The sequence below is a fragment of the Fukomys damarensis genome, unplaced genomic scaffold (assembly GCF_012274545.1).
Source record: "Fukomys damarensis isolate Sample0158 unplaced genomic scaffold, DMR_v1.0_HiC HiC_scaffold_5, whole genome shotgun sequence".
Taxonomy (NCBI): domain Eukaryota; kingdom Metazoa; phylum Chordata; class Mammalia; order Rodentia; family Bathyergidae; genus Fukomys; species Fukomys damarensis.
In genome coordinates, this window is record NW_022900917.1 from 67,661,128 (window position 1) to 67,673,167 (window position 12,040).

Consider the following 12,040-nt stretch of genomic DNA (forward strand, 5'->3'; position numbering starts at 1 on the left):
TTGCAGTGCAAGATAATTTTGCAAACATTGGATACTAAATTCCACGTACTTCTTTGGAATTTCAATGTATTACATCCATGGAAGGCAGAGAAACACAGTCATGGCAAAGTGTTCTCATACTGCCACCTGGGCTGACTGCTTCTCGGGCCCTCATGGGTCTCTCAGCACTCTTGTTCCAGATTTCCATGGTGCTCTGGGAAGATGCGTTTTTTTATCAGCCCAGAATTTCTTCCTGTGGGGAAGGGTTTCTGGCCCATGACTTGCAGTTTGGGTGGGCTGGCAATGGAAACAGCCAATCCCAGCCCTGCCCTCACGATGTGATCCAGGACTGGCCAGGAATGCTAGCCCATGCTGGGCAACAGTGACCAGCTCAAGAGGAAAGCATGGAGGATAAAAAGGGCCCTGAGGATGAACCTGTGGGTAAGGGGAGAACAGGAATCATCTCCTGTACAGCTGGGAGCTTCTCGGAAATCCAGAGTGCTGGCCCACCTTGGAGAGAACCCCATCCAGGAAGATGTACAGCTTGAGACTCTCCTCACATGCTACAGGTAAAGGAGCTCCGCGGCAGGATGAAGCCTGCTGGAGATGAGGTAGGGAGAGGGGAGGATGGGGGAGAGTCAGGGCCGCAGGATCCCTGGCACCTCCAGCCTGCGAGCATCCCTGCCTCTTCTCTGGAGCCGAGTTTCTGTGGTCGCCACAGGAAGCACTCGGACTGAGACGAGTCTTGTGGCCCTCACGAGTGGGCGGACATGGAGGGTACACACTGGAGAGTCAGGCAGGCGTGGTCAAAGAGGGTGTGAGGCAGCTGGCCCTGTGGCATCCAGGTGTCCGTCTCGGGGTCATAGCAGTCAAAGGAGGCTGAGTCCTCGATGCTACAGTCCGCGGTCAGTCGTCGCCCGCCCGTCACATACAGCTTGTTCCCTATCACCGTGGCCCCGTGGTGCATCCTCCGGTCTTTCATGTCCGCACATTTGACAAATTTGTTGGACTGAGGGTCATAAGCAAGGATCCTGCGTGTGTAACCTGAAAACCGAGTGACATAGGAGCGGGACAGTGCAGCTCACCCAGCCTGGAGGACAGTGCTGGCAGGGTCCCCCAGCTACTGCTAAGGTGACTGAGGTGAGGTGTGCTGAGGCTTCCTGCCCTGGCTGGATGTGTGGCAGACTTGGGGTTGGCATGCTCGTCTGCCTGACTCTGGTCCCTGCATCTTGAACCCCAAATGAAGGCAGCACAGAAGCCAGCTGTGGGTTGAGAGCCCTTCATTCCAGCAGCATACTCAGGATTGTTGGCATTTTCTGCTCTCCTATGCCCATCCCAGAGCCATGGAGATCCCAAGAAGGAGCCTCTGGGAACTCGGGAACAGGCCCCACAATAGCTCTGTCCGGTGGGTACTTTAGGGTCCTCACTTTACTAATAGGCAAACAAAGAGGCATAAGGAGGTGAATAACTTGCTGAATGGTGTACAGCAAGTTAGTGGTGAAGTCAGGATTTGAGCCCAGGCCTCTGCCTCCCAAACCAGCCCTTCATCATGCCACACTTGGCCATCCCAGAGAGGATGTTACTAACCCTGGTGAACACTTCTTACGGACCATGCTTCTGGGCAGTAGCTCACTCACTCTGTGAATCAGGCACCCTCTTGGCCTGTGTCTAGGGAGGAGCACAGGGCTCTGAAGGTTGTCCGCAGCCCCCAAGGAGGTGGTCTGCAGAACACCATCAGGCCACTGTGCCCTTTTCTGCGGTAGGTGCCACCCGTGTGCCACCCGCTGCCCTCTACCTCCTCACCTCCCACAACGACAATCCACTCCCCGAGCAGGACCGCGGGGCCACACACATTCTTGACCATCCTTGTCTCCATCTGGAACCACGTGTTTCTGGAGATGTGGTAAACCTGAGGGAGGACAGAGTTGTCGCGCTGCGTTTGAAAGTCAGTTATCCTTAAAAACACAAAAGTAGTCATTTCGAAGATGAACCGGGAGTGAGTTTTTCCTTTCCACTTCTGTCCAGTGCTTAAAATGTAGCTAGCTTACTTTCCACACACAAGATACTATGAAATGAGAGAAGGAAGTCAGTCTTTGTGTGACTGAAATTGGTGACTGTGTTTCCACAGAATGGACCAAGGCTTCTGCATTCACTACCTTGCTTGGAACAGTTTTTTACTTTTAATGAGAGGCGGAGCAATTTGGATATTTAGAAAATTAATGATTTTTCTGATAATCTTCTATTTGTAGTTCATGTTTAAATTTCTAAATGTTCCAGTGCATCTAAGAGGGTCATAGGCTAAGAATAAATTTGGGGCAAGAGAAGGAAGGCTTTTAACAGTTTATGCCTGAAAGGAATTAGAGTCTGAGCAAAAAAGGAAGCATGAAAACGAGAAGAAAGACCAACAAGAGGTCAGACTCCTTCACCATTCTCTAAAATAGTGGATCAAATCCTGATTCCCTAGAACATGCCCTGTGAATATCTGGAGTTTAAAACTCAAATATCAAATGTATCCTGGTTCACCACAGGCAAAGTTTAGCACAAGAGAAGCAGGATGGATTTCACATGAGAAAAGAAGGAACAAAAACATTTATTTACAGAGAAAGATGGCGTGGCACTTATCACTGAAAAGTTTTTCCATATAAAATATAATTTTGAGTATGATCAAAGACTATTTTAGCACAAATCTGACCATTACTTTATGAGGTGGATGCAATACTTCCTGTCTTTCAGGTTAGAGTCTCCTTAGAGACTGAGCACCCAAGCCACAGCCCAGAACCTACTCACATCACAGAGTGCCAGCACTGCAGTGAAACCTGAACATTGGGGTTTCAGCTTAGAAAACAGCTCTACAGTAACATCTTTTGCCTTAAAAGAAAAACAGATAAAACATGTGCCACAGGCTGGCCACCACTGGACTAGATGGGCTCAGATGTCCCAAGCGACTGGAGCAGCAGAATCCACTGGTGGAGCCCAGTCCACACTCACTCACGTCCATGTCAGGGTGACAGAGGCTTCGAGACAGACAGTTCTTGAGGTCCTGTCAGCCCTTCGGGCTGCGGAGGCCTTTGTGGCTGAGCGCTAGGACCAAGGGCAGTCGTGGCTGCACAGCTTCAGGCTTTCACCAGAGAACACATAGCTGACACTCTTCGGAAAGCCAGGCCTTTGGAACAAAAGCAAGCCCTGGTTGCATCTTGCTGGAGCATTTTACTGATTGTCTCCTGGCCTTCTGTTCTCTCTCAGCTTTGGGTCTGGGTCCTCACGATATCCCAGAAAGACTGCAGAGGGGAGCAGTGATGGTCTTGGACCGGGGGAGGAATCTATACTCTATCACGGCCAAGGATTTGCCTCACATCACCCGCCAACAGAGTGAAAAGAAGGCCAGGTAGACAGGGACACAGGCAGGCAGTTCACACAGTGACTGCATGGCAGTGTGGTTCTTCACAGAATGCATGTATGTAGATGAACCATTCTGGGAGGAAAGCTTGCACACTAACCCCAAAAATCTCCCAAGGGGCTCCAAGCATTCATTTTTAAGTTATATTCAAGTGAAGAACATTTCTATTTCAAAGCCAGTACTAGGTAGATAAGAAAAGCATTCAAATTAATATTTTTACCCTTTTCCCTCTCTCCATGTCTGCATTATAAAGGGATTCAAGAGCTTGTTGGGTTGTGCTAAGCATTTCTTGATATGCTAGGTGAAATCTTTTCTGAGCTTTGTATTGTACTCTTAGGAAGTTGATGACAATTTTGCATTGTGAAATCATCAGCATATTTGCTGATACTGTTTTGAAAAATAGTCACAGGAGAGGGAGGGAGTGTAGCTTTACATAGAAGCACTTTGTCACATCTGTTTTTGTACAGTCAGCGCTTGAAGGGGAACAGAACATGTCTCTCTCAGATCAAGTAAATGAGTGTGACGGGGAACAGTGATTCTGGAAAGATTAAGGACCTGCCTACTTGGTTGGTGACTTCTTGCCTGGACTTCTTAAAGAATCAATAACTCTCCTCCCTTTTCCTCTCTAGTCCACAGGGACTGCCTTAATATGCAAATCTCTGACCTCACTGACACGTGAGAACCTTTAACCAGTCCCTATCTTGCGCTGTCTGGCTACAATCCCAATTCCTTGACAAGACCTAGAAAGCTCTGCCAGACCAGCCTCATCTCTACAAACACCCATCCCGCAAGAATGTTCCAGAATTTAGATAGGAGAGGCTCGGCAGCAGACTAGGTGGAGGAGGTCTCTGGGTAGCCAGGGAGGGGCAAAGAGATCCTAAGGACCAGCACCTGTCCTGCCCTTACCGCACACCCTTCTCCTGCTCCCCTGTCCTGCAATTGCGTTGTCCTGCTTTCAGCTGCCCTGTGCTTGGGGCCTTTGGATGGAACCCCCAGCAGATCACTGACTTTCGGGACATCTAGCAGAGAGGCTTCCCTGCCCCACTTGTACTGTGCGCTCTCTGAGCACCCCTCCAGTTTCAGTCTTCAGCCTCACCTCCATCTCTGCTCTGCAGCTCTGCTCCTCAGCTTCGGCCAGCCTCACAGGTTCCTTCTGTGGTCCCTGAACCCCAGTGTTCTCTCTGATTCCCTCATGTGCTCTTAGAGCTCCCTTCTAGTTAGCATTTGCTCTGAAGTCCTCTTGCAAGTGCTCTGAGGGTTCATTGAAATTTGTTTTTCCCTCTTATGTCCCCAGGGCCTTAGCAGTGGCCAGTGCTCAACATAAGGCTTATAAATGAACAAACCTAGTCTTCTAGATTGCCATAGAGATAAGCTTATTATTCAAGCTTTTTGTAACGGCGGATGAGTGCAGAGATTACTGGAAACTTGCATAAAGTTGGAAAACACTGTTCTGAAATTTAATGTTCATTAGTCACACTTCTCCTCAGAGAGCTTGTTAGTGAAGTTAATGTCTCCTATCACTTAAGGCGGGTTCCCACCCCAGAGCACCGGGGACGTCCCCCAGAGACTCTTCTGAAGCACAGATGTCAGAGCTCACACAGAAGGTTTTGTTTCATCGGATCTGAGGTTAGGTTCCAGGGGATCTGGTAACAGGTGCGGAGCGAGGCTTCAGAATTTTAGTCTTTAGTGATGTGGGTTAGAAGTGCCTGCCGAAGTCTGGTAAGACTTTGTTATTTGGCATTCAATGATTTATCCCCCTCAAATGGAGATGAGCTCCTTGTGGCCTGGGAATATTAGTCTGACACAAGAAGAATTCATAGCTGAAAATATTCCTGCCAACCATTACCTTCCTCCTTTCTTCCCTCCCTCCACCCTTCCTGAGTGCACACATGCTTGTGTACATAGGTACACCTGTGTACGTGTGTGGGCAGGCATTGCTGTCTGTGTGTATGCACGCATGTACTTATGAGCACGTGTACAGGAATGCACATGTGTGCTCACATGCTTGTATACGTGTCTATGCCCACATATGTGTGTGTGCACACCCTCACACACTTACACGACAGGAGGGACCTGCTGTTTACCTGGATAAGGCGCACGGGGTTCTGCATGATGTCCTCTCCCCCAAAAAGGTAGAGCCTTTGGTCCTTCACGGCGACTGCAGGGTGCAGAACCCCAACGGGCATGCTGGCCATACTCTCCCAGATGTTGTGGACACTGTCATACCTCTCCATGGAGCCCAGGAGCTCCTGTCCGGCCCCTAGGCCCCCGATGGCGAAGATAAAGTTCTTGTGGGTGGTGCTCCTGTGGGAGTACCGGGCTGCCAGCATGGGCTCTCCCACGCGCCACTCGCTGAGCTTCATGGAGAAGATGTAGACACTGTGACTGACCGGACACCGGCCTGTGCCGACAGACATGCCGCCCAACACATAGATGCTGCGGTGCAGGGTCACTGCTGAGGCCTTGTACAGCCGGGCGGGGAGCTGTGCCAGGCTCTGCCATTCACCCGTCTGGGTACTATAGAGCAGCACATCCCTGGTGGTCTGCTGACTGTCCTTCCTCCCACCCACGAGGATGAGGAAGTCTTGGTAAGAGCTCCTTGGAGGGACGTGCCACAAGGGTCTGCAGTCTGGGGCACTGGCGCCACACACAGAGAAAACCTGCCTCCTGGCTGCCTCCAGGAAGGCCTGGCATGCGGGTGAGGACTGAAGGAGGGTGTCGCCGGCCATGAAGTGATGGAAGAAGGCTGGGTGGATGTACTGAAGCCGGACCTGCTGCAATAGGTCCTTCAGGTAGCACTTCCGGGCCTGGAGGTCATGTCGGACCCAAGCCATGAGGGCCTCAAAGACCTTCTCCTCCTCCCCACAGAGGCCATCATCTCCCAAGTAGTCTCTCAGCTCCAGAACACACAGCTCCTTCAGGTCAGCTGATGCGGCCACCTCTGGGAAGCAGGTCAGGGCCACCTCCCTGGCTTTCCTCTTGAGGCTCTCACAGCTTAGCACTTCTGAGAGTCTGATCATGGCCAGGCAGTTGCTGGGGGCCAGCTGGTCCTGAAGGTATGAGGAGCAGGCCTCGAAGAGCCTGGGGTACTGCAGCATGGAGGCTGCCTCCATCAGGGGGAGGACGTTCCCAGCTGCGATGTGTGCCTCCCCGGTGTACACGTAGGCTACCACCTGTTCTAGGGCCAGCGAGGTAATGCCTTTCAGCTGCACCTTGGCCTCACCACTCTCCCGGAAGTTGCTGCAGAACATGGCCCGGAAGTAGGGGCTGCTGGAGGCTAGCACGTTGCGATGGCAGGGAACCTCCCAGCTGCCTGCACACACACACACATCGGTCAGGATCCTGCTTTGTCTTAAGCCATTGAGCTGCCTCAACAGGTCGGAGCAGAAGTTGTGGTCTTTGAAGAGCAGCCCATCTGATGACTCCTCATCCATCCTAAGGCAGAGAGGGGACAGGTGTTGAGTCTTTGTCAGCAGCTTGTCCTGGAGGCCTGAGCTGTGCAGCTGTGAGACCCAGCACATCTGTGCCTGCTCATCAGGCTGTCTGTGGGATTGAGGAGGTGGCAGAGCAAATATTGGAAAATGAGGCCACTCCCTCCCAACCCAGACTGCAAAGGCAGCACATCTCTTTCTGTGTATGATTGCATGTTCTTTAAAGGTATGGGAAATGAGCATCTCAGCTGATGTGAGGGAAAAAAATAAACCAAAGTTATTAGAAGTAACTTGATGGTCAGGGGCTGAAGTGCTGTATCAGGTCCACCCACATGACCAGCAGAAGCATGAGCCATTTTCTAGATTCTTGGAATGTCTGTTGTTTAGTCATCTCATCTAAACATCTCCTTCTGGGTCACTTATTCCCTAAGCATGACATTCTGGGGGAGAAATGGACTTTTCATTATGTACATGTACTCATGCACACTTCTGCGGTAGATTATATTATATATGGTAGACATATGATGGGGACTTGTGACACCCACGTTCCATGAAAATACGACAATCCTTGCCGGGGCTGCCGACTGCCTACCTGCAGAAGAACCGAGTGCCAGGAGGATTTACCTTGCTGTGCTGTGGTGACATCCACTGATGCCTGGGCTGTCTTGTTCTCCCCGAAAGTTTCCACCTCTAGCTCTGAGCGAAACCATAAACCCCAGGCCTCTCCTTCCGTTGGAAAATGACTTGTCCTGGGAGAGTTCTGGATTTGTTTATGCTGAAGGCTCTTTCACAGTTTTCTGGAGCTCTGTGCAAGGGCCGCTGGGCAGGGAGACAGTGTATACATTCCAGGCTAAGAATAGCCACATATGTACTTTCCACTGTTATGACATGTGACTTTCCAGTTGCCTTTTGCAGCCATCTGAGGCCTGCTGAGCTGGCGCATGCCCACATGCCTTGTTTCTTTGGCAAGTGTTTACATCGGCATAAATAGATCGGAAGAATGGCTTCTCTAGGCGAGGTTTTGCTGCCCACTTGAGTCCCTCTCCTGAGTGCCCGGGAACTTGGTGACTCTAAATGGGTTGCCATGACCTGTGCAGGATCACTGCGATTGCTCTGGGCCATGGAGAAGGTCACCAGGGAGCCCGAGCATGTGCCCAGGTGCTTTGGTGAGTCTGTTTCCCTTTGCCTGCCTGGCCGGATCTTGGGGAGTGCTGTGATTTCCTTCTCTCTGCTGCCAGGTGATGGAATCTATGACAAACACTGATGCTTCTGTTAACTGTTGTGAAGCACCCCTGGCTTTCCAGCCCTGTGAAAGCCCGACCCTTGGTGGGCCTTCTTTCCAGGGAGCTTCTGATTGGGGTGACTGAGCCTCAATCTGTCACGCTGCCTCTCCTGCCGTGCTGACTGCTTGACAGCTAGTTTCTTTAGAGTTCAGGCTTCCCCTTTCATCTTCCTTGTCTGTTTTCTCTTGTCAGGCAGGCTTGAGCTAAAGGGAGGAAGCAAAGCACACTGCTCCAGGAAGAGAGAGAAAGATGAGGAAGAAGAGGAGGAAAAAGAAAGGGCGGTGGGGGAAGAGGAGGCACTGTCTGGTGCATGGCGGAGGCCTTGGAACCATGGCCTTTGGAGATGGTGTTCACTCTTGCTTCTGGTTTCTCTCCCTCTGGAACCTCTACCCTGCTATCACCCAGGAAGGGAAGTCAGAATCTTCCCCCAATCCAATGTCAAGTCCTCTGATGGCTCCACAGGAGTGCCGGGCCTCTTGGCCTCCAGAACCCTGGCTCCTCCCACCTAGGCACTTCTTGTTTAGTTCCACTGATGATGTGGGCCTGCTCGCACATGTCCAGACTGTTGGGGAGGCTGGGCTGGCCTGACCTGCAGGATCCAGGGCAGGATAGGAGCCTTTCTTTACACCCAACTGCTGATCACAGAGTGTCTGGTGCCCAGATGTTTCAGAAGGTTGGGGTAAGGAAACCCAAGTTTGTCACTGGGCAGGATTAGGAACAGAGGGTGCAGGGAGACAAGCCTGAAGCAGGAGAGGAGCTGCGTGCAGAGGCTGTGCTGCTGTGATCCCTGGCTTCTGAGGTGCGCTGTGGACAGGCAAGTGATGAGGCCCTCACTGTGCTCCGCTCCTGAGCACTCTCGCTTTCACCCTGCCTTCCACCTTCCAGGTTCCAGTCTCCAGAGCTCAGCGTGTACATTGACCTCTCTGAAAGTCCCCTTGAGCCCACTCTGTGGCTTCTTCCTTGCACTCCCGTGCTGCTCCTGTGCCCGCTGAACACTTCTCATCCCGCACCTTGACCCTGTCACCGTTCCCGTGTCTGCATGGCTCCCTTAGTGTCCTTGGATGCAGGGACCTGGATGCAAGTGTCCTGGCCTGGCACCGGTGGGTGGACTAGGTATGTCCCCAGGTGAGCTGTGCAGGAAGGATGCCTCACCACAGCCTTCTGAGCAGGCCGCAGTTGGTGTGGGGACCGCAGTGCCACTGGTGTCCTGCAGCCCCGGCTGTTCTCCATTTGAACCAAAGCCAGTGACGTGATGTGGAAAGTGAACTTCTGGTTTCAAACTACACAGTGGGAGTTTAACTTTAAAAGATTGGTTATATTAAAAGACACACTGCCGTCAAGCCCCTCCAGACTCTCCCCTACTCGGAACACACTCATCCCATCGTGCTTGCCACCTCTGGAGGCCGTTCTACAGTCCTACCTCTGTCATGAGCGCCTTTCCGAGGTGTGATTGAAAACACAGTGAATGCTGCCACAGAGCCCAGCATCCAGTGGGAAGGCAGCCTGGTGAAACATTGCAGTGTGTGCTCATTTACCCTGTCCACCGGATGTGACACCTTGCGACTCCCAGCTCCTCCCCAGAGCTGCAATGAGCAGGAAATGGAAACGTTTTGAATGGATTCGAGAAGAAGAGGCAGCCATGACTGCCAGCTGAAGACTCTCACAGAAGAGGGCTTCAGAAAGGGGCAAGGATGACGAAGAAGCTTTTTGGGCTGGGGGGTAGCATCCTGAGGGGGTCAATGGCATTGTGCCTTTTACTGGGATAACTCAAAACAATTTAAACATTTGCCATATTTTTCAGTTATACCTTGTACAAATAGCTTTGTATTTCAGAACAAAAGTTAGTTTTAGGTTGGGAACTGAACCGAGGCCCTTCCTCAGCAAGGAACTTGCTCCTTGCTCTGCAATGCCTGTATCGTTTCTCTTCCGGCTGCTGAGCAAGCCAAAGGTAAAGGGTAGTGAGTGAACACAGCCCTGGCCAGCAGGCATCTTGGATTTCCCCTCCGTTCCCTGACTAATTAGACCTTCTGCAATCCAGCCCCACCAAGTGTGCAGTGACAGTGTCCAGCCAACTTGAATAAATCTTTCAATTCCAATGTTTAGAAAAAACAGGCTCTATTCTGTTAGCCTGGCTTCTAGGAGAATTCTGTCTTTCCAGTAAATGTCAGGAAAAGACACAAAGAAAGCCTTAGCGCATAGAAAACACACATGTAACCCCACCCCCACCGAACACAGCTCTTCCAGCCGCAGTGCTCCCAGCCAGCCTAGTCATGCATTTGCCTCTCTCCAAGAGTCTTACTACATTTTGTCTCCACCATCATCAAGAAGGCACTTTCTTTTAGCACCTGAGTATATGGTGATTTAATGTAAGTGAGGACTGTCTGTGCCTCCTCCCTTCTTTTGAGAAAAGTCAGTGTCACGATGAATCAAGGCCTGGACTCTGGGGGCAGAAGGGAAAAGGATCATCTTGGAATTTCTCCTTGGTATCTGTGTGGTCTTGGGCAAGAATCGTACACTCTTCCGCCTCAGTTTCTGCATCTGTTAAACAGGAAGTAATTTCTGTGGGGGATCAGAGGGGCCTAGCACTGTGATGTGATGTCACTGCCCCGGGGTAGCCTCGGAGATGCCAGCAGGCCTCAATGACTGGTTTCCAGTGTCTAATTTGGCTTCCTGTGCAATCTAGCTGTTCACTTTGCCGTGAGCAGTTGCTGCGGTCTCGTCTGCTCGGCCTTCAGGAGTCTTGGGTTCTAGTCTAAGCCTGTTGTGATCTGGCTGTGTGTCTTTGGACAAGTTACCTGACCTCTCTGTACACCCTTCCTCACCTGGCCATCATGATGCCAGTCCTGGGGTTTATGTCCTGAGGCATCCTCTGCAAGCTGGCCCACTGAGGGGCCTGTGAGGGACCAGACCTCAGTGCTGAGGCCTCCCCGGAGCTTCTGCATGACTCTGGCCGGAAGCCAGGTGCAGAGGAGAGCACTGTCAGCTGCCAGCAGGGGTCCTTTATTGTTTTGCCCTTTTAAGTCAATGCAGGATGCCTTTGCTTTCTTCCCAGAGGTGGCCTCTGACTCAGGAGGACATGGCCTCTTTCTTACTGGGCTGTGCTGCTCTTAGTTTCCTGTGGATAGGCAGTCTGATCTGAGTGGGCAGCAGGTCTGAGAGCTACAACCAGGAATCCACAGAGCACGCTGTACCTGGCCCCTGGCACCCCTGGGGTGCGCTCTCCACCCCCTCTGCAAGGAGCAGCCTCACATTGATGGGGGCCTCGGCTGTGGTGTCTCGAGAAGGGACAGGTGACAGGCGAAGGCTCTACAGCAGCTGCTCCCTCACTGTCCACCACCCCTTGACACTGCCAGAGCAGCTGCTGGTCCCAGAGCAGGGACATGGGTGGACCCTGAGGTTTCAGTTCACTGGATCATTCAAAGCCAGAGGAAGGAATCAGCCTTTGTGTGATTTCAAATTTCTTCTCTAGTGTCAGCTCTTTTTGGCCACAGGTTCTGCACCATGAATTCAGCCAATGCAAATCAGAAACTCTGAGAACTGTCTGTATCTGTACTAGACTCAAGCAGACCTCTTGTCAACACCATCTCCTATTCAGTACCATGACTGTCTGCACGGCACTCAAATTGTTCTTGGTGTCATAAGCAACACAGAGCATCTAAGTGTGTGGGAGGAGTGGGAAGGCCCTATGCCAGCACTACCCCATTTTGTAGGAGGAATTTGAGCCTCCGTGGACTTTGGCATCCACGGGGGCTGGGCCAGTCCATGTGGCTCTGGGAATGGCTGTGCACGTGAGAGCTGTTCCATCTGAATCTCTCCCACTGCGTGTGCTTTTTTCCAGCTTGTAAAAGCTGAACAAGGATTGCAGACAGTGGCCAGAAAAGGGGGCCTGCTCCATGGTCCAGGGCTTGCCATGACTACCATCCTGCGGGCATAACAAGGCTGATGCTGAT

At 51.7% G+C, this 12,040-nt stretch overlaps 1 protein-coding gene across 3 annotated transcripts; it reads right to left on the minus strand.

Moving 5' to 3' along the window:
- Positions 1 to 525: 525 nt before the first annotated feature.
- Positions 526 to 7,622, minus strand: Klhl38 (kelch like family member 38). Of its 3 annotated transcripts, none has more exons than XM_019205588.2 (4): positions 7,432 to 7,622; positions 5,461 to 6,919; positions 1,783 to 1,888; positions 526 to 579 (listed from the first exon to the last, which is right to left on the minus strand). In XM_019205588.2, the coding sequence occupies exons 1-4, from the start codon at positions 7,515 to 7,517 to the stop codon at positions 536 to 538; spliced, it is 1,695 nt and encodes a 564-aa protein (XP_019061133.1). In that variant the 5' UTR covers positions 7,518 to 7,622; the 3' UTR covers positions 526 to 535. The 3 variants fall into 3 exon arrangements, with proteins under 3 accessions (XP_019061133.1, XP_010609544.1, XP_019061132.1); XM_010611242.3 differs by having other exon boundaries at positions 538 to 1,023; positions 5,461 to 6,811; XM_019205587.2 differs by having other exon boundaries at positions 538 to 1,023.
- Positions 7,623 to 12,040: the final 4,418 nt, after the last annotated feature.

What these genes read in the sequence shown, in the direction of transcription:
- Klhl38 (XM_019205587.2), bottom strand. Translation starts at nt 7,517, where the DNA reads ATGGTTTCGCTCAGAGCTAGAGGTGGAAACTTTCGGGGAGAACAAGAC. An exon ending in ACCCCGTGCGCCTTATCCAG is followed by an intron (nt 1,889 to 5,460) that starts GTAAACAGCAGG and finishes GTCCTCCCTCAG; the next exon opens with GTTTACCACATCTCCAGAAA. An exon ending in GTGGATTGTCGTTGTGGGAG is followed by an intron (nt 1,024 to 1,782) that starts GTGAGGAGGTAG and finishes CTCGGTTTTCAG; the next exon opens with GTTACACACGCAGGATCCTT.